Below are 19,285 nucleotides of genomic sequence, written 5' to 3'. Positions count from 1 at the left end.
TCTTGATGGACTGAGCCCTTTATCATTATGTAATGTCCTTCTTTGTCTTTTGTTACTTTCTTTATTTTGAAGTCTGTTTTGTCTGATACCAGAATTGCAACACCTGCTTTCTTCTCTCTGTTGTTTGCTTGAAATATCTTTTTCCATCCCTTGACTTTAAGTCTGTGCGCGTCTTTGGGTTTGAGGTGAGTCTCTTGTAAGCAGCATATGGATGGATCTTGCTTTTTTATCCATTCTATTACTCTGTGTCTTTTGATTGGTGCATTCAGTCCATTTACATTTAGGGTGATTATTGAAAGGTATGTACTTATTGCCATTGCAGGCTGTAAGTTTGTGGTTATGATAGGTTCAGGGTTAGCTTCTTTACTATCTTACTGTCTAACTTAAGTCGCTTGTTGAGCTATTATAAACACGGTCTGATGATTCTTTATTTCTCTCCCTTCTTATTCCTCCTCCTCCCTTCTTCATATGTTGGGTGTTTTGTTGTGTGCTCTTTTTAGGAGTGCTCCCATCTAGAGCAGTCCCTGTAGGATGCCCTGTAGAGGTGGTTTGTGGGAGGCAAATTCCCTCAACTTTTGCTTGTCTGGGAATTGTTTAATCCCTCCTTCATATTTACATGATATACGTGCTGGATACAGTAGTCTTGGTTCGAGGCCCTTCTGTTTCATTGCATTAAGTATATCATGCCATTCTCTTCTGGCCTGTAGGTTGTCTGTTGAGAAGTCTGATGATAGCCTGATGGGTTTTCCTTTGTAGGTAATCTTTTTTTTTCTCTCTGGCTGCCTTTAATACTTTGTCCTTGTCTTTGATCTTTGCCATTTTAATTATTATGTGTCTTGGTGTTGCCCCCCTTGGATCCCTTGTCATGGGAGTTCTGTGTATCTCTGTGGTCTGAGAGGCCATTTCTTCCCCTAGTTTGGGGAAGTTTTCGGCAATTATTTCTTCAAAGACACTTTCTATCCCTTTTTTTCTCTCTTCTTCTTCTGGTACCCCTATAATGCGGATATTGTTCCGTTTCGATTGGTCACTCAGCTCTCTTAGAATTCTTTCATTCCTGGAGATCCTTTTATCTCTCTCTGCATCAGCTTCTCTGCGTTCCTGTTCTCTGTTTTCTAGTCCATTAATGGTCTCTTGCATCTCATCCATTCTGTTTTGAAGTTGTTCCAGAGCTTGTTTTATTTCTGTATTCTCCTTCATTAGTTCTTGCATATTTCTCTGCAAGTCCATCAGCATGGTTATGACTTTTGTTTTGAATTCTTTTTCAGGAAGACTGGTTAAATCTATCTTCCCGGGTTCCTTCTCAGGGGAAGATGTAGCAGATGCCGAAGCTGTCTGGGTTAGTCTTGTCTGGATCATATTTTTTTTCTTTTCATGTTGACAGGTGCTATTGACTGTCAGCTGGGAGGGCCAACCTTTTCACTTGCTACTGGCCTTTCTTTACTGGGACAACTGCGACCCCTAGTGGCTTGTGTTGGGTAATTGCATGTAGACTGGGTCTTTGTGTCTTGCCCGGCTGGAATGGGGGAATTTCCCTTTCTGTGGGCATGGTCTGCCTTAGGCTGCTTCTCTGCTTTCGCAGCGCCGGGAGGGGTAATGAACAGGGGGGCTGTTTGGCTGTTTACCTCTGTGAGGGGTCTCAGAGCTGTTGCCCAGGGGGTTAGTGTGCCCAGTTTTCCCTGTAATTTCCAGCCACTGGGCTGTGACCTGTGTTGTTTTCGTCCAGCTGTTACGTCCCTGTCCCTTTAAGACTTTCAAAAAGCACTCGCTTTTCTTTTTCACAGGGGCATCAGCTTTGGAATCCGCTCAGAGATCTTCCTGCCCTGTTTCCCTAGTTTCCATCCCTCCACGCATGCACTGTGTCTGCGCTCTGGTGGCTGGGGCTGGGTGTTTAGCAGTCCTGGGCTCCCTCTCCCTCCCGCCGGGAGCTGGGGGGAAGTGTGCTCGGGTCCCACCGGGCGGGGGGTTGTATCTTACCCCTTTCACCAGGTGCTGGGCTCTCGCACATGTGGATGTAGTCTGGCTGTTGTCCTGTGTCTTCTGGTCTCTCTTTTAGGATTAGTTGTATTTGTTGTATTTTCAAAAATATATATGTTTTTGGGAGGAGATTCCCACTGTCCTACTCACCCCACCATGTTGGCTCCACCCTGCTGGTGTTATTTTAAAATGCTGCAGCCACTTTGAAAAAAGTTTGGACGTTTCTTCAAAAATTAAACTTAGATTTACTATATCACCTAACAACCCCACTCCTAAGCATCTACTTCCAAAAACAAAAACATGTTCACGCAAAGATTATATGTGAATGGTCACAGCAGAATTGTTCACAATGCATAAAAGTCAACACAGCTAAAATGTCCACCAACTGGTTAGTTGTTTAACAGATGTGGTGTACCCATACAATGGAATATTTTTCAGCTGTAAAAGTAATGAAGGCAAGGGATCAGGAGGCTCAAGAGAGTGGAGCAGAAAAGCAAGACAGAAACCTCCTCCCACACGCATACCAAGGAAGCAACTACAGCAAATACAGCTAACCCTGAAAATGACCTGAAGACTGAAGAAAAGACCACCTACACCTGGGAGAGAAGAGAAGCCCACACAGAGAAGGGTAAAGGCGCAGAGATGTGGTTGAGCAGGACCCAAGCCCTTCCCACATCCCAGCCCACAGGTGGTAGGAAGAGGAGCACAGCAGGGAGGGCATAGGTGCCCAGGAAATTTATGCATCTGGCCCTGGAGATCTGCTCTGGGAACATGAGTTCACATTGTATTGAGTTCTGGTGATTAGTGGGACTGTACACCGGAGACAGTTGGGACACTCTGGGAGACTGAGACACCAGCCACCTGTAGAGGACAGGCATGTGCTGCTAGTCCTGCTGAGATTCAACACAGAGGCAGCAGTTTGGGAGACTTACCAGCAGCGGGAGTGGAGCCAGGGGGGCAAGGGTTGGACGGACCTATCTCTGCAGGAGAAAGGGCAGGTGGATGATATATACTCACCCTTCCCTCATCCCAACAGGTTGGGAATTCTTGGGAGCCCCAGGTGTTCCATCCCCCTCACTGGTGGCTCAGCCTCAAGGTGCTTCCCAGCATACCCGCCCCCACCCACTCAGCCCAGTGGCATCAGACTTTTCTGCCTGGGAGGTAGAGAGGCTTTCCCATCTTTCTCAGTCCTGTCTCAGCACAATTAGATGCCTGCAGGAGGCAGCTCAGAGTGCTCCTTCTTCCTGGCAGGCAGCCCAGCCCATTGCTGCCATCATTGCAGGGCAAGCAGAAGGCAGCCCCCACCACAATGATCCCAGAAGTACCACTGCTCTGGTCACAAAGGGCCGGCTGAGGCAGACTGCCTTCCACAGCAGATAGACCACTGCCAACAGACAGATGGAAAGGCAGTCCTGCCCACAGCCCACCAACAGCTGCTGGGGCTCCACTCAAAGGAGAAACAGGCAAGGGAAGGTAAAGATTCCTGAGCTCCTGGGCACCACAGGACACCTTCATGAAGCCATTATTCTCTAGACCAGGAAGTGCAGCAGATCTGCCTAATACAAAGGGAGAATCACAGAGCCTGACAAAATGAAGAGGCAGAGGAATGTGTTCCAAACAAAACTACAGGGAAAGACACCAGAAAGGGGGCTAAGTGAAATGGAGATCATCAATCATCTTGATAAAAAGTTCAAAGAAATAGTCATAAATATGCTCACTAACCTGTGGGAAAGTATTGAAGATCTCAGGGAGGACTTCAACAAAGACATAGATTTGAAAAAGAGCTACCCAGAGCTGAAGAATACGGCAACTGAATGAAATACACAAGGGAGGGAATGAATTATTATCTACTTCATTGCTGCAAGTAGAGGAGACAATCAGGGAGATGGAAATTACAGAACAGGAACACAATGAAGCTGAAGAACAGAAAAAAAGAATCTTCAAGAATGAAAAAATGGTAAGTGAGCTGTGTGGCAACTCCAAACGAAACAGTATTCACGTAATAGGGGTACCGGAAGAGAGGAGAGAGAGAGACAAAGGGATCAAAAGTTCTCTTTGAAGAATAATTGTTGAGAACTTCCCAGTCTGGGGAAGGAAACAGACACTCAGGTCATGAAAGCACAGAGAGCCCCCAACAAAAGGAATACCAGGAGGACAACACCAAAACATAATAAAAATGACAAGGATCAAAATAACGAGAGAGTATTGAAAGCAGACAGAGAGAGAAAAAAGATTGTTTCTAAGGGAAACCCCATCAGGCTATCAGGAGAAACTTTACCGGCCAGAAGGGAGAGGCATGAAATATACAATGTATTGAAACAGAAGGACCTTCAACCAAGAACCCTCTGCCAAGCAAGATTATAATTCAAATTTGAAGGAGAGATTAAACATTTCCAAAATAAACAAAGGCTGAAGGAATTTAGAACCACAAAACCAGCATTACAGGATATCTTAAAGGAACTTCTGTAGATGGAAATGTTCCTAAGCCTGAATAGTTTTAGCAGTGAAAAAAACCCCACAATAAAGGTAGTAGACCATTGCTACTTAAAACCATTAACTTTTGAGTATTTTACCATGCTACATTAGGTTTCCAGAATATATATGCAAGAATAAAAAGTAATATATACAAGACATTCAATAGCTTATTTCAAAGTAAATATAGCAAGTCTTTTATTTAGCAACTTCCTGATCTAGAGCCAAGGCCTTTTCATGGAGAATATTACCCATTTCATTTGTCAGTTTTTTAAAGGAGAATGAGTGCTTTAAGACACTTAAAAGTTTTTTTTTTTACCACTTTCCTCTATCCTTTATAGTCATTCTATTCCAACTTAACTCAACATTTTATCAGGCAGTTTATTTATTTTATCAAGTCTTTCCAAAGTATTCAACTTAGATTTCATAAAAAGAAACCTTTCTTTTTGTGAATATATTGCTTCAATGTACACGTTTTTTAGTAGATTGCAGGATAAAAATACCAAGTATAATTTAAATGAATAGCTATATCATGAGCATATAGTTCAGCTGATGGAAGCAGAAGAACAAAGGTGTCCTAAGGAAAAGTCTACTAGCTACTCATGTTCTTTAAAGTTATAGATACCAGTGAACAAATTTATAAAAAGAATGGAACCCTGTTATTTAGCAATAAATAACAAAAGGTTCTATAAATAAAAAAGATAGTAGACCAATCACTTATCAAGCAAGTACTACTATAAAGCTACAGTACTCAAAATAGATGGTCCTGGCGAAAGAACAGACCCATAGATCAGTGGGTCAGAATAGGGAGCCCAGATATAAACCCACACATATATGGTCAATCAATACATGATAAAGGAGCCATGGATATGCAAGGTTGAAAAGACTGCCTCTTCAATTACTGGTGTTAGGAAAACTGAACAGTGATATGCAAGAGAATAAAACTGGATCACTGTCTAACTCCATACACAAAAGTAAACTAGAAATGAGTTAAAAGACCTAAATGTAAGACATGAAGAAAACATAGGCAAACATCTCTTAAACATAAGCATGAGCAATTTTTTTTGGACACATCTCCGTGTGCATGGGAAACAAAATAAAAAATGAACAATTGTGACTACATCAAGCTAAAAAGCTTCTGTATGTGTAGCAAAGGACACCATAAGCAGAATAAAAAGCCAGCCTACAGTATAGGGCAATATGTAAGGGGTTAACACCCAAAATATACAAAGAACTCACAAGCCTCAACAACAACAACAAAATAACCCAATAAAAAAATGGGTAGAGGACCTGAACAGGCATTTCTCCAAGGAAGAAATACAGATGGCCAACAGACACATGAGAAGATGCTCCACACCACTAATCATCAGGGAAATGCAAATCAAAACCACAGTGAGAGATCACCTCACACCAGTTAGAATGGCCACAATGGAAAAGACAAGAAATAACAAATATTAATAAGGATGTGGAAAAAAGGGAAAACGCTACACTGTTGGTGGGAACGTCAATTGGTGCAGCCACTGTGGAAAGCAGTATGGAGAGTTCTCAAAAAACTAAAAATAGAAATACAATACCCCAATAATTCCACTTCTAGTAATTTACTGAAGAAAATGCAAGCTGTAATTCAAAAAGATACATGCACCCCTATTATTTATAATAGATAAGTTATGCAAGCAGCCAAGGTGCCCATCAATAGATGAATGGATAAAAAAGACAGTAGTACATATACATAATGGAATATTATACAGTCATAAAAAAGAAACCCTGTCATTTGTGACAACATGGATGGGCCTAGAAGGTATTATGCTAAGCGATATAAGCCTGGTGGAGAAAGACAAATACTATATGATTTAATTTATTTGTGACATATAAAAACAAAACAAAATGAACAAGATAGTAGACTTATAGACACTGGGAAGTGACTTGTGGTTACCATGGGGGAGGGGCTGGGTAGGGGAAAGGGTCAGGGCATAAAGGGGCACAAAAATTCTCAGTCATAATGTAAGCTGGTCATGGGGATGGTAGTACAGCATGGAAAATATAGCCAGTGATTCTGTAACATCTTCCTATGTTGAGAGATAATAACTGCACTAGTGGGGGTGAGGATTTAATAATATGCGCAACTGGTGAACCACTGTTGTAAACTTGAAACCAAAATAAGATCACGTATAAGTGATAGCTCAATTAAAAAATATGATAAAGATTGCTTTGGCTATTCCATGTCTCTATATTCTGATTTTGTAAACCTTGTCTAGAATTCTTATTTTCCAGGAAGGGGAGGAGGAGAGAAAGGGTACCTGGACAGTAAGATTGTACAGAAGGGAAGCGGGTGGGGGCAGTGACTCCGCTCTGGCATCCGGCCCCTCTAGCTGCTTCCCTTCTGGGGTCCTCCCGCCCTGGACCTTCAGGTGGCAGTGCTACCCCGCAGGATGTGGGCGGCAGGTGTTAAGAGGGGATCTACCCTGGGTTATGCGCACCTGTGGACACAGGGTGCCGACCCTGAAGCTCCGGGCTCCAGTGGGCGCTGCTGAGCCCAGAGCGGTTTTCGGGCTCCGGGCCCGCGTCCCGCGCCGGCCGGCCGAGCTGAGGGTGCGCGGCCGGGAGCGCGTCTCCCTCGCGCCCCTCCGAGCGCGGCCAGCGGACCCCGAAGCGCCGTGGGTGCGCGCGCCCTTTCCCCGCTCACGCGTTCCAGCGGCGCGTCACAAGCGGCACGCCCGCTTACGCGCCTTGCTCCGGGCGCCGTCGGCACTAACGGAAACCTCTCCGAGGCACTGACTCCTTGTCAAGAACCCGAGCGAGCACGACAGCTCCTCATGGGGAGTTACCTGAGCAGAGACCGCTCCCGGCCGCCGTCTCCGGCTGTGCTGGACGCGGCCCCCCCGGAGAGGCCCGAGCGCGTCCGGCCCCCGCACCCCACCTGCCGGGGTCACTCGGCGGCCCCCGACCTAGTCCTGGCTCGCAGGCTGTCCTACGAGGACCTTGTGGATTCCCCCCAGCGGCGCTGGTACCCCCGGTGGCTTGTCACAGACTATCGGGAGCAATATCCCAGCCAGCAGGCCGGCTGTTTCCCCTCGGGGGTCTTCTCCCCGGGGCCCCAGAGGAGCCATCAGAAGCCAGTGATGCCCGCCTGCAGCTCCAGGATGTTCTGCACCTCAGTGATCCCGAAGATGGCATCTGCCAGGGGCAAACTGACGCCGGGTGTGGGCATCTGTACGTGCCCTTCAGGATCTGGTCACCTTCCAGCCCCGTGTGTAAAGGGGACCCTGATGAGGGCCCTCGAAGAGGGAGGTGAGCCGCGGGCCAAGGAAGACCAGGACCGGACCGCCATCGACAGCAGGGAAGAGCTGGCCAAGCGGAAGGAAGGGCGCCCGGCCCCGGGGCGGCAGGACGCCCAGAGGAGTGGCTCCGCGTTCAGGCGCCTCATGGTCAACGGAGCCCTCTCTTCCTTCGTACCCAGGCCCGGGCCTCTGAAGACGGACTTAGGTTCCAAGAACTCAGGAGACGGCCTGACTAAGAAATCCCAGACCCGCTTTTTGAGCTCGTGCAACAAACGGAATGCCATTGTCAGTTCATACAGCTCTACCGGAGGTTTTCCACTCCCGCAGAGGGGCGCTCCGGACGCTGCCGCGCCCCGCGGCCAGGCCTCATCCTCTCCTAACGTGTCCTCCAAGAGCGCCCCCGAGGAGGGCCTCCAGCCAAGCGCTCCGGCTTCCCTGGAACCGCAGACGACCATCAAGCACGACAAAGCTGCAAAAACCACTTCAGGGCAGAAACAAAGCTTGAGGAATTGCTCACCCCCATCGGACACTTCCAGGCCCCAGAAGCGCAAGATTCCTCTGCTGCGCTGCAGGAGAAATGACCCACTGAATCTGCCCCTAGCCGCTTGGACAGGTTACCGAGTCACTGCTGAGGACCTTGACTTAGAAAAGATAGCTGTGATCCAGGGGATCAACAAGGTCTTCGAAGGGTAAGGCGAGCCATGTCACTCTGCGCCCCTCTGCCTGCCTGGGTGCCCACCCCTACCCCGCGGCAGGACTTTCCTGCGCCAGTCCCCAGCACTAACTCACAGCGCAGGAGCTTCCGGGACGGGCAGCACCCCCCGGGCCCGGTTGCCTTCCTGTAGTCCGCCGGAGGGGCGCCTCTGTGGGCTGTTTGTCTTGGATCTCTTGGCCTGGCTGTAAAAAAAAAAATCGGGCTCCCTTTTCCTGGTCCTCCAGGGTCTGCTCACCAGGCCTTTGCAGGTCCTTGGAGGAGCATTGTAGGAGATCATGAGTCCAGCTTTGCTCTGAGAGGGCCCAGGGTGCCCCAAGTGGGTCAGCTTTCTCCCCTTTCTGCCAGGTGGGCCCCTCCACGCTGGCTGATGGGAGCTTGTTAGGCTGGCCCACCCCAGTGCTCAGGATCCTTGCAACACAAGAGGGAAGCTTTGGACTAGTTTTCCTCCAGGCAGGAGCGGGCAGGGCGTCCACTACTGCTATAGTTGCCTCTTAGCACCTTCCCCGTTTGCTTAATTAGGCCCTGGTCTGTTTGCCTGAGAATCTGTATATTCTTTGTATGAATATTTGGTAAATGAACAGTCATATATGTCACATATATATAGTCATACATTTATATATGTCATAGTATCACTTATATTAAAGTCATATGTAGTATATAATATGTATAATATAATTCGTATATTGTATGTATATGTTCATATATAATGTAATATATGTACTATATAACAATACATAGCACACATATATAATATATATGTATAAATATAATTAGTATATAATTATATATTGAAATATATGCCTGTATATATTATATGTATACATACACAGACATGTAATATGTATAGTAATGCACATCACATAGGTATATATACATATAAATTATGTATAGAATATCTAATAATATGTGTTGCATTACATGTAACATATATTTTGAATATATGGATGACTTTTTGTTAATTTCCTGGATGTTAACTGTGTCTCTGCTCTTTGCATCCATAGTGGAGGAAGCGTTGAATTGTATGAGTGGCCAGACTTAACTGTGTCAGTTTTTCAGTGGCTCAGCTGTTGGGAAAATGGGTTGAGTTTTCTGACTCTGGATGCTGATGCCTGATTTGTGGTTTGAGTCTATGGGATGGCCACTCTTCTGCTTCTCCCCTGCCCACCTGACCTCACTGTGGGCTAGATCATGCTTGGTGTATGTTAGGAAATGACTCGTGACAACGTTAGCCTTTAAAAATTTTTTTTAAATTTGATGTAATTTTAGACTTACAGGAAAGCTGCAAAGATAGTAGAGGGAGTTTCTATGCAGTCTTCATAGAGCTTCTTCCATTGTTCACATTTCACAAAACATTGGTTGAAACCAGGAAACATTCTTACAATGCTGTTTCCTAAACCTCTGACTTTAAATGGATTTCCCCTGTTTTTCAGTAAAGTCTATCTGTTCCAGTAGCAATCTAGAACTACACATTGCATTTCATGTCATGTCTCCTCCATTATCTCCAGACTGTGACTATTTCTGTCTTACATAAGGTATGTGTGACGTTGATGTGTCTGAAGAGTAATGGATATTTTGTAGAATTTCTCTCATTTGGACTTGTCTGCTGTTTCCTTGAGTACATTGAGATCATTGATTTTTGAAAAGAACCCCACAGAGGCAAGTCACCCTTCTCAGCACATTGTCTCAAGGGCACATAATCAGACATAGGAGATGTTAACTGTGACCACGGGGTCAAGGTGGTGTCTGCCAGGGTTCTCCACTGTGTAGTTATGGTTTTCCCTTATGAAAAATATTTGGGGGGTCATGATGCTATACAGAAATCCCATTCATCCTTAAATGACCACTGCTGATCAGTGAATCTTGCCTCCAGCAATTATTATTGTGGTGTTCTAATGGTGATTTTCTACTTTTCTGTTGCTCCTGCATTTAATCAAGTCTTCTCTAAGAGTTTGACTGATTGAATGAATCATTTGTATCTGTTTGGACTCATCAATATTTATTTTATTCTTTGTTTCCTTATCAAAAATTTATTTGGCAGAGCTAGGTGAAGGGGATAAAGAGGCACAAAATCTCAACCATAATATAATTAGTCACGGGGATGAAAGTACAGCGTAGAGAATATAGTCAGCAGTTCTGTAACATCTTTCTTTGTTGACAGGTGATAACTACACTAGTTGGGGTGAGGATTTAATAATATATAACTGTTGAATCACTATGTTGTATACTGGAAACCAATATACTATTGTATATAAACTATACTTTAATAAAGTTAATATATAATATTAATAAACTAATGCATATCAATATTAAAAATCAATTTGGCATATTTGTGTAGGTTCTGTATTCTTGTCTATTAGTCTATGTGTCTCTCCTTCCTTGAGTACCACATTGTTTTATTATTGTAGCTATCTGGTATGACTTAATATTGAGTGATTCCTGCCACTACATTCTTCTTTTAAAAAATGATTTTGAGTATTCTAGGGGTTTTTCCACAAAAAATTTAGAATTAGTTTGTCTATGTCTATGAAAAATCTTGCTTAGATTTTGGTAAGAATTGTGTTAAACACATAGATGAATTTAGGGAGAACTGATATCTTTTTTTTATTGAGATTTTCAGTCCTTGAACATGGTATGTCTCTCAAAGAATCTAGGTCTTCTTTGATTTATTTCACTTGAATTTTGTAATTTTTATCAGACAGATTCTGTACACATTTTATTAGATCTCTAAGTATTTCCCTTTCTCTGTGCAATTTTAAGTGGTATTGTGACTTTGGCTTTGGTTTCTACCTGCTCACTGTCAGTACGTAGAAAAGCATTTTTGTGTGTTTATCTTGTAGCCTGAGAGCAGATCAAACTCACTATCCATTTTAGGAAGTTTTACTGATCTAAAAGATTTTCTGGGATTTTTCTACATAGACAATCATGTGACCTGGGAATGGAGAGAGTTTCACCTTTATTCCTTTCCAATCAATACCTCTTTTATTTGCCTTATTACAGTGACTAGAGCTTCTCATGTTGAATAAGAATGGGGGTGAATATTCTTGCCTTCTTCCTATTAGAGGAAAAACAGCTTTTTACCATTAATTATGTTGCTGGCTGTAGGTTTTTTTGTAAGATTTTCTTTATACGATTGAGGATGATCATCTCTGTTCTTAGTGTAATAGATTAAAAAAAAGTTAGAATGGCTGTTGAATTTTGTTAAATTTTTTTTCTGTGCCAAATGGTCTGATATGTGATTTTTCTTCTTTTGTCAGTTTGGTGGGTTCCATTGATTGATTTTAGAATATTAAACCAGACTTGTATTGTCTGTTTTAATTTCATTGCTGCTTTTGCCTTTGTTAATTCTTTCCTTCTGCTCGCTTGGTATTTATTTTGCTCTTTTTCTAGTTTGTCGAAGTAGGAACCTAGATTGAGTTTTACTGAGTTCTTCAATGTTTTCTAATGTAAGCATTTATCGCTATAAATACATCTCAGCACTCTGAGATGCATCTCACAAATTTTGATATATTACACTCTCATTTTCATTCAAATCTATGTATACTTTCTTCCTGTGGGACTTCCTCTTTAACTCATGAATTTTTAGAAGTATTGAGTCTAATTTCCAAGTATTTGGAGATTTTTTGTTGCCTTTCCATAATTGATTTCTAATTTTACTCTAGTCTGGTCAGAGAATGTACTCTTTATGATTTCAATTCTTTCAAGCTTGTTCAAGTTTGTTTTATGACCCAGGACAAGAGCTGTCTTTGTATACATTGCATGGTTTCTGGAGCAGAATGTGTATTCTGAGGTTGTTGGAGTGTTTTATAAATGTGAAATTCTTTTTGTTGATAGTATTGTTCAATTCTTCTTCTTTGTTGATTTTCTGACAGTGTTATCAATTGAGGAATGGGGATTGAGGTCCCCATCTGCACTTGTAGATTGCCTATTTCTTTTAGCTCTTTCAAAGTTTGCTTCATGTATTTTGAAGCTTTATTGTTTGGTACATATAAATTTAAGGATTGCTGGGTCTTTTTGGTGGATTGATCCTTTTATTGCTATGTAATGTCCATCTTTGTTCCTAGCAACTTTCTTTGCTCTGAAGTGTACTTTGTTTGATATTAATTTGTCAATTCTAAAAAATAATGTTCATAGATAATAATATGGCTAGGTCTGCCAATCTGTCTTTTAATTTGTGTATTCAGATTGCATTTAAAGTAATTATTGATACACTAGGGAATACTTCTGTTATTTGTTTGCTGTTCCTTCTATTTCTTATTCTTCTGTTTCTTTTTCCTTCCATCCTGTGGGCTACTTGAGCATTCTTTTAGAGTACTGTTTTGGTCCATTTTTAATGTTCTTCAGCATATCACTTTTTATATAGTTTTCTTAGTAGTTGCTCCATGTATAACCATACATATATGTAACATCACAGTGTACTGGTGTTGAGATCTTATCACTTCAAGTGAAATATAGAAACTTTACTTCCCTTTGCCTTCTCCACTTTTTAAGTATAATTGTCTTAAATGTTTCCACTATATACATTGAACACAACATCATATCGTGTTACAACTTTTGTTTAACTATAAAATATAATTAAACAAACTCATGAGGGAAGGATTGTCTATTTACTTCTGTTTTTATCCATTCTGTTATTTCTTTTCAAAAGTTCTCAATCTCCCTCTGTTCCTATTCCTTTCTGCTTGGAGAGCTTTCTTTAGTGAGTATTAAAGGGTGGGCTGCTGGCAAAAAAATTCTCTCAGTTTTCCTTTGTATGAGAATATCATTATTTCCCTTCTATTCCTTAAGGATAGTATGTGAGATTGAGGACTGGTAGCTCGTACCACTTGAAAGACACTATACCACTTCTTTTGGTCTCCATTGTTTTAAATGAGAAATCTGCTATCATTCCAATTGTCATTGCTTTCTGTGCAATATCTTGCTTCTCTCTGGCTGTTTACAATTGTTTTCTTGTTAGTTCTGAGAAGTTTAATGATTGATTTTCATAAGTTTAATTATGCTGTGTCTTGGTATGGAATTTTTTTGTTATTGCTTTCGGATTTGCTGAAATTCTTAAATCTGCAGGTTTATAGCTTTTGCCAACCTTGGGACATTTTCAGCCATAATTTCTTCCTGTACTTATTTAGTTCCACACTTTGTTCTCTCTTTCTGGGCCTGTAATGATATGAATACTACACCTTCTGTTACAGACCCTCAAGTCTCTGAGGATTTGTCTTTTTAAAAAATCTATGTTCACTCTATTCTAATTGAAGTTCATTGATTCTATTCTATGTCGTCTTTACTTTCTACTGATTCCAGACAGCAAATTAAAATTGTAGTTAATTGTATTTTTCAGTTATATCATTTTCACTTGGTTCTTCCCTCCATTTTGTTCTTTTTTTATAAGTTATATTTCATAGCTTTTTAATTTTTTTATTCGGGTATCATTGATATACAGTCTTATGAAGGTTTCACATGAGAAGCATTGTGTTTACAACATTCACCCATATTATCAAGTCCCCACCAACACCCACCCCTTGCAGTCGCTGTCCATCAGCATAGTCACTACTTGTATTCTCTGTGCTATACTGCCGTCCCCGTGACCCCTCTACATTATGTGTGCTAATCATAATGCCCCTATATACCCTTCTCCTTCCCTCACCCCCTCCCCAGTCCCTTCCCTTTGGTAACTGCTAGTTCCTTCTTGGAGTTTGTGAGTCTGCTGCTGTTTTGTTCCTTCAGTTTTGCTTTGTTGTTGTACTCCACAAATGAGTGAAGTCATTTTGTACTTGTCTTTCTCCACCTGGTTTATTTCACTGAGATAATATCCTCTACCTCCATCCATGTAGCAGATGGTAGGATTTGTTTTCTTCTTATGGCTGAATAATACTCCATTGTGTATATGTACTACCTCTTCTTTATCCCTTCCTCTACTGAGGAAACTCAGGTTGCTTCCATTTCTTGGCTATTTTGAATACTGCTGCAATAAACATAGGGGTGCATATGCTTTTTTGAATCAGGAATCTTGTTTTTTTGGGTAAATTCCTAGGAGTGGGATTACTGGGTCAAATGGTACTTCTAGTTTTAGGTTTTGAGGAACCTCCATATTGCCTTCCACGTGGTTGAACTAATTTATATTCTCACCAACAGTGTAGGAGGGTTTCCCTTTCTCCACATCCTCACCAGCATTTGTTGTTCCTTGTCTTTTGGATGTTGGCCATCCTAACTGGTGGTAGGTGGTATCACATTGTGGTTTTAATTTGCATTTCCCTGATAATTAGCGATGTGGAGCATCTTTTCATGTGCCTGTTTGCAATCTGAATTCCTTCTTTGGAGAAATGTCTGTTCAGATCCTCTGCCCAATTTTTAATCAGATTATTTGCTTTTTGGGTGTTGAGGTGTGGGAACTTTTTATATATTTTGGATATTAACCCCTTATCGGATATGTCATTTACAAATATATTCTCCCATACTGTAGGGTACCTTTTTGTTCTGCTGATGGTGTCCTTTGCTGTAGAGAAGCTTTTTAGTTTGATGTAGTCCCATTTGTTCATTTTTGCTTTTGTTTCCCTTGCCTGAGAAAATGTGTCCAGGAAAAAGTTGCTCATGTTTATATTCAAGAGATTTTTGCCTATGGTTTCTTCTAAGAGTTTTATGGTTTCATGACTTTCATTCAGATCTTTGATACATTTTGAGTTTACTTTTGTGTATGGAGTTAGACAGTAATCCATTCTTTTACATGTAGTTGTCAGGTTTTTCCAGCACCAGTTGTTGAAGAACCTGTCATTTCCCCATTGTATATCCATGGCTCCTTTATCATATATTAACTGGCCATATATGTATGAGTTTATATCTGAGCTTTCTATTCTGTTCTGCAGGTCTATGCATCTGTTTTTGTGCCAGTACCATATTGTTTTGATTACTGTGGCTTTGTAGTAGAGCTTGAAGTTGGGGAGTGTAATCCCCCCAACTTTATTCTTCCTTCTCAGTATTTCTTTGGCTACGTTGGGTCTTTTGTAGTTCCGTATGAATTTTAGAACTATTTATTCTAGTTTGTTGAAGAATGCTGTTGGTATTTTGATAAGGATTGCATTGAATCTGTAGATTGCTTGAGGCAGAATGGCCATGTTGACAATATTAATTATTCTTACCCATGAGCACAGGATGTATTTCCATTTATTGGTGTCTTCTTTCACCTCTCTCAGAAGCTTCTTACAGTGTTCAGGGTATACAGGTTTCACCTCCTTGGTTAGACTTATTCCTAAGTATTTTATTCTTTTTGATGCAATTGTAAGTGGAATTGTTTTCCTTATTTCTCTTTCTGCTAGTTCACTGTTAGTGTAGAGGAATGCAACAGATTTGTATGTGTTAATTTTTTATTCTGCAACTTTGCTGAATTCAGTTATTAGTTCTAGTAGTTTTTGGTGGATTCTTTAGGGATTTTTATGTACAATATCATGTCCGCAAATACTGAGAGTTTAACTTCTTCCTTACCAATCTGGATGCCTTTTATTCCTTTGTGTTGTCTGATTGCTGTGGCTAGGACCTCCAGTACTATGTTGAATAAAAGTGGGGAGAGTGGGCATCCTTGTCTTCTTCCTGATCTCAGAGGAAAAGCTTTCAGCTTTTTGCTGTTAAGTATGATGTTGGCTGTGGGTTTGTCATATATGGCCTTTATTATGTTGAGTTACTTGTCCACTATACTCATTTTGCTGAGAGTTTTTATCATGAATGGATGTTAAATTTTGTCGAATGCTTTTTCAGCATCTATGGAGATGATCATGTGATTTTTGTCCTTCTTTTCATTGATGTGGTGGATGATGTTGATGGATTTTCAAATATTGCACCATCCTTGCATCCCTGGCATAAATCCTACTTGATCATGATGGATAATCTTCTATTTATTTATTATTATTTTTTATTTTGATATCATTATTCTACAATTACATGAGGAACATTATGTTTACTAGACACACCTCATCACCAAGTTCCCCCCACATTCCCCTTTGCAGTCATTGTCCATAAGATGTAGAATCACTACTTGTCTTCTCTGTGTTGTAAAGCCCTCCCCGTGCTCTCCCCACATTATACATGCTAATCGTAATGCCCCCTTTCTATTTCCCCCCCTTATCCCTCCCTTCCCACCCATCCTCCCCAGTCCTTTTCCCTTTGGTAACTGTTAGTCCATTCTTGGGTTCTGTGAGTCTTCTGGTGTTTTTCTTCTTCAGTTTTTCCTTTGTTCTTATACTCCACAGATGAGTGAATCATTTGATACTTGTCTTTCTCTGCCTGGCTTATTTCACTGAGCATAATACCCTTTAGCTCCATTCATGTTGTTGCAAATGGTAGGATGTGTTTTCTTCTTATGGCTGAGTAATATTCCATTGTGTACATGTACCACATCTTCTTTATCCATTTATCTACTGCTGGACACTTAGGTTGCTTCCATTTCTTGGCTATTGTGAATAGTGCTAAGATAAACATAGGGGTGCATTTGTCTTTTTCAAACTGGGCTGATTCATTCTTAGGGTAAATTCCTAGGAGTGGATGGATGACCTTTTTGATGTATTTTTGAATTTGGTTTGCTAATATTTTGTTGAGTGTTTTTGCATCTATGTTCATCAGGGTTATTGGTCAGTAATTTCCTTTTTCTGTGGTGTCTTTGCCTTGTTTTGGTATTAGAGTGATGCTGACCTGATAGAATTTGTTTGGAAGTATTCCCTCCTCTTCTACCTTTTGGAAAACTTTAAGGAGGATGGGTCTAATGTTTGATAAAATTCAGCATTGAGGCCATCTCGTCCAAGTATTTTGTTCCTAGGTAGTATTTTGATTACCAATTCAATTTCATTGCTGGTAATTGGTCTGTTCAGATTTCCTGGTTCTTTCTGGGTCAGTCTTGGAAGGTTGTATTTTTCTACAAAGTTGTCCATTTCTTCTAGGTCATCGAATTTGTTAGCATATAATTTTTCATAGTATTTTCCAATAATTCTTTGTATTTCTGTGGTGTCCATAGTGATTTTTCCTTGCTCATTTCTGATTCAGTTTATGTGTGTACACTCTTTTTTTTCTTGCTGTCTTGCTAGGGGTTTATCTATTTTGTTCATTTGCTCGAAGAACCAGCTCCTGTTTTCCTTGATTCTTCCTATTGTTTCATTCTTCCCAATTTTATTTATTTCCACTCTGATCTTTATTATTTCCCTCCTTCTGCTGACTTTGAGCCTCATTTTTCTTTGTATTCTAGTTCCATTAATTGTGAGTTTAGACTGCTCAATTAGGATTGTTCTTCTTTCTTAATATAGGCCTGTATTGCTATATACTTTCCTCTTAGAACTTTCTTCACTGCATTCCACAGGTTTTGGCGTGTTGAATTGTTGTTTTCCTTTGTCTTCATATATTGTTTGATCTCTGTTTTTATTTGGTCATTGATCCATTGATTATTTTGGAGCATGTTGTTAAGCCTCCATGTGTTTGTGGGCTTTTTTGTTTTCTTTGTATAATTTATTTCTAGTTTCATACTTCTATGGTCTGAGAAGCTGGTTGGCACAATTTCAATCTTTTGAATTTATTGAGGCTCTTTTTGTCGCCTAGTATATGCTCTGTTCTGGAAAATGTTTCATGTGTCCACTTGAGAAGAATTTGTATCCTGCTGCTTTTGGGTAGAGTGTTTTGCAGATGTTTGTTTAGTCTCTCTTCTAATGTGTTGTTCAGTGCCTATGTCTCCTTACTTATTTTCTGTCTTGTTGATCTATCCTTTGGAGTGAGTGTTGTGTTGAAGTCTCCTAAAATGAATGCATTGAATTCTATTTCACCCTTTAATTCTGTTAGTATTTGTTTCATATATTTAGGTGCTCCTCTATTGGGTGCATAGATATTTAAAATGGTTATATTCTCTTGTTGGATTGACCCTTTTATCATTATGTAATGTCCTTCTTTGTCTCTTATTACTTTCTTTGTTTTAAAGTCTATCTTTTCTGATGCAAGTACTGCAACTCCTGCTTTTTCTCCTTATTATTTGCATGAAATATCTTTTTCCATCCCTTGACTTTTAGTCTGTGTATGTCTTTGGGTTTGAAGTGAGTTTCTTATAGGCAGCATATAGATGGGTCTTGTTTTTTTTTTATCCATTCTGGAAATATGTGCCTTTTTATTTGTGCATTCAGTCCATTTACATTTAGGGTGATTATCGATAGATATGTACTTATGGCCATTGTAGGTTTTAGATTCTTGGTTACCAAAGATTCAAGGGCAGCTTCTTTACTATCAGTTAACTCCCTTATTACTGTGCTATTTCAAACACAATCTGAAGTTTCTTTTTTTTCCTCCTTTTTTCTTCCTTCTCCACTTTTTATGTATTAGGTGTCATATTCTGTACTCTTTGTATATCCCTTGACTGACTTTGTGGGTAGTTGATTTACTTTTGCATTTTGTCAGTAATTTATTCATCTACTTCCCTTATTGTGGTTTTATTTTCTCTAGTGACAGCTATTTAGCCTTAGGAGCACTTCCATCCAGAGCAGAACCTTTAAAATATCCTGTAGAGATGGTTTGTGGGAGGTAAATTCCCTCAACTTTTGCTTATCTGGAAATAATTTAATCCCTGCTTCAAATTTAAATGATGATCTTACCAGATAGAGTGTTCTTGGTTGGAAGCCCTTCTGTTTCATTGCATTAAATATGTAATGCCACTCCCTTCTGGCCTGTAATGTTTCTGTTGAGAAGTCTGATGATAGCCTGATGTGCTTTCCTTGTCCATGATCTTTTTTATCTTTCTGGCTGCTTTTAAGACTCTCTCCTTGTCCTTGAACTTTGCCATTTCAATTATTATATGTCTTGGTGTTGTCTTCCTAGGGTCCCTTGTGTTGGGAGATCT

General features: G+C 40.7%; 1 protein-coding gene across 1 annotated transcript; it reads left to right on the top strand.

The window, feature by feature from the left end:
• Positions 1-7,259: 7,259 nt before the first annotated feature.
• LOC118923772 (nuclear envelope pore membrane protein POM 121-like) lies at positions 7,260-8,417 on the top strand. Its single transcript, XM_036907962.2, has one exon. The coding sequence runs from the start codon at positions 7,260-7,262 to the stop codon at positions 8,415-8,417; it is 1,158 nt and encodes a 385-aa protein (XP_036763857.2).
• The last annotated feature ends 10,868 nt before the right edge of the window (positions 8,418-19,285 follow it).

This window comes from Manis pentadactyla, chromosome 13, assembly GCF_030020395.1.
Source record: "Manis pentadactyla isolate mManPen7 chromosome 13, mManPen7.hap1, whole genome shotgun sequence".
Lineage (NCBI taxonomy): Eukaryota > Metazoa > Chordata > Mammalia > Pholidota > Manidae > Manis > Manis pentadactyla.
This window is presented reverse-complemented; position numbering and strand designations above follow the sequence as displayed.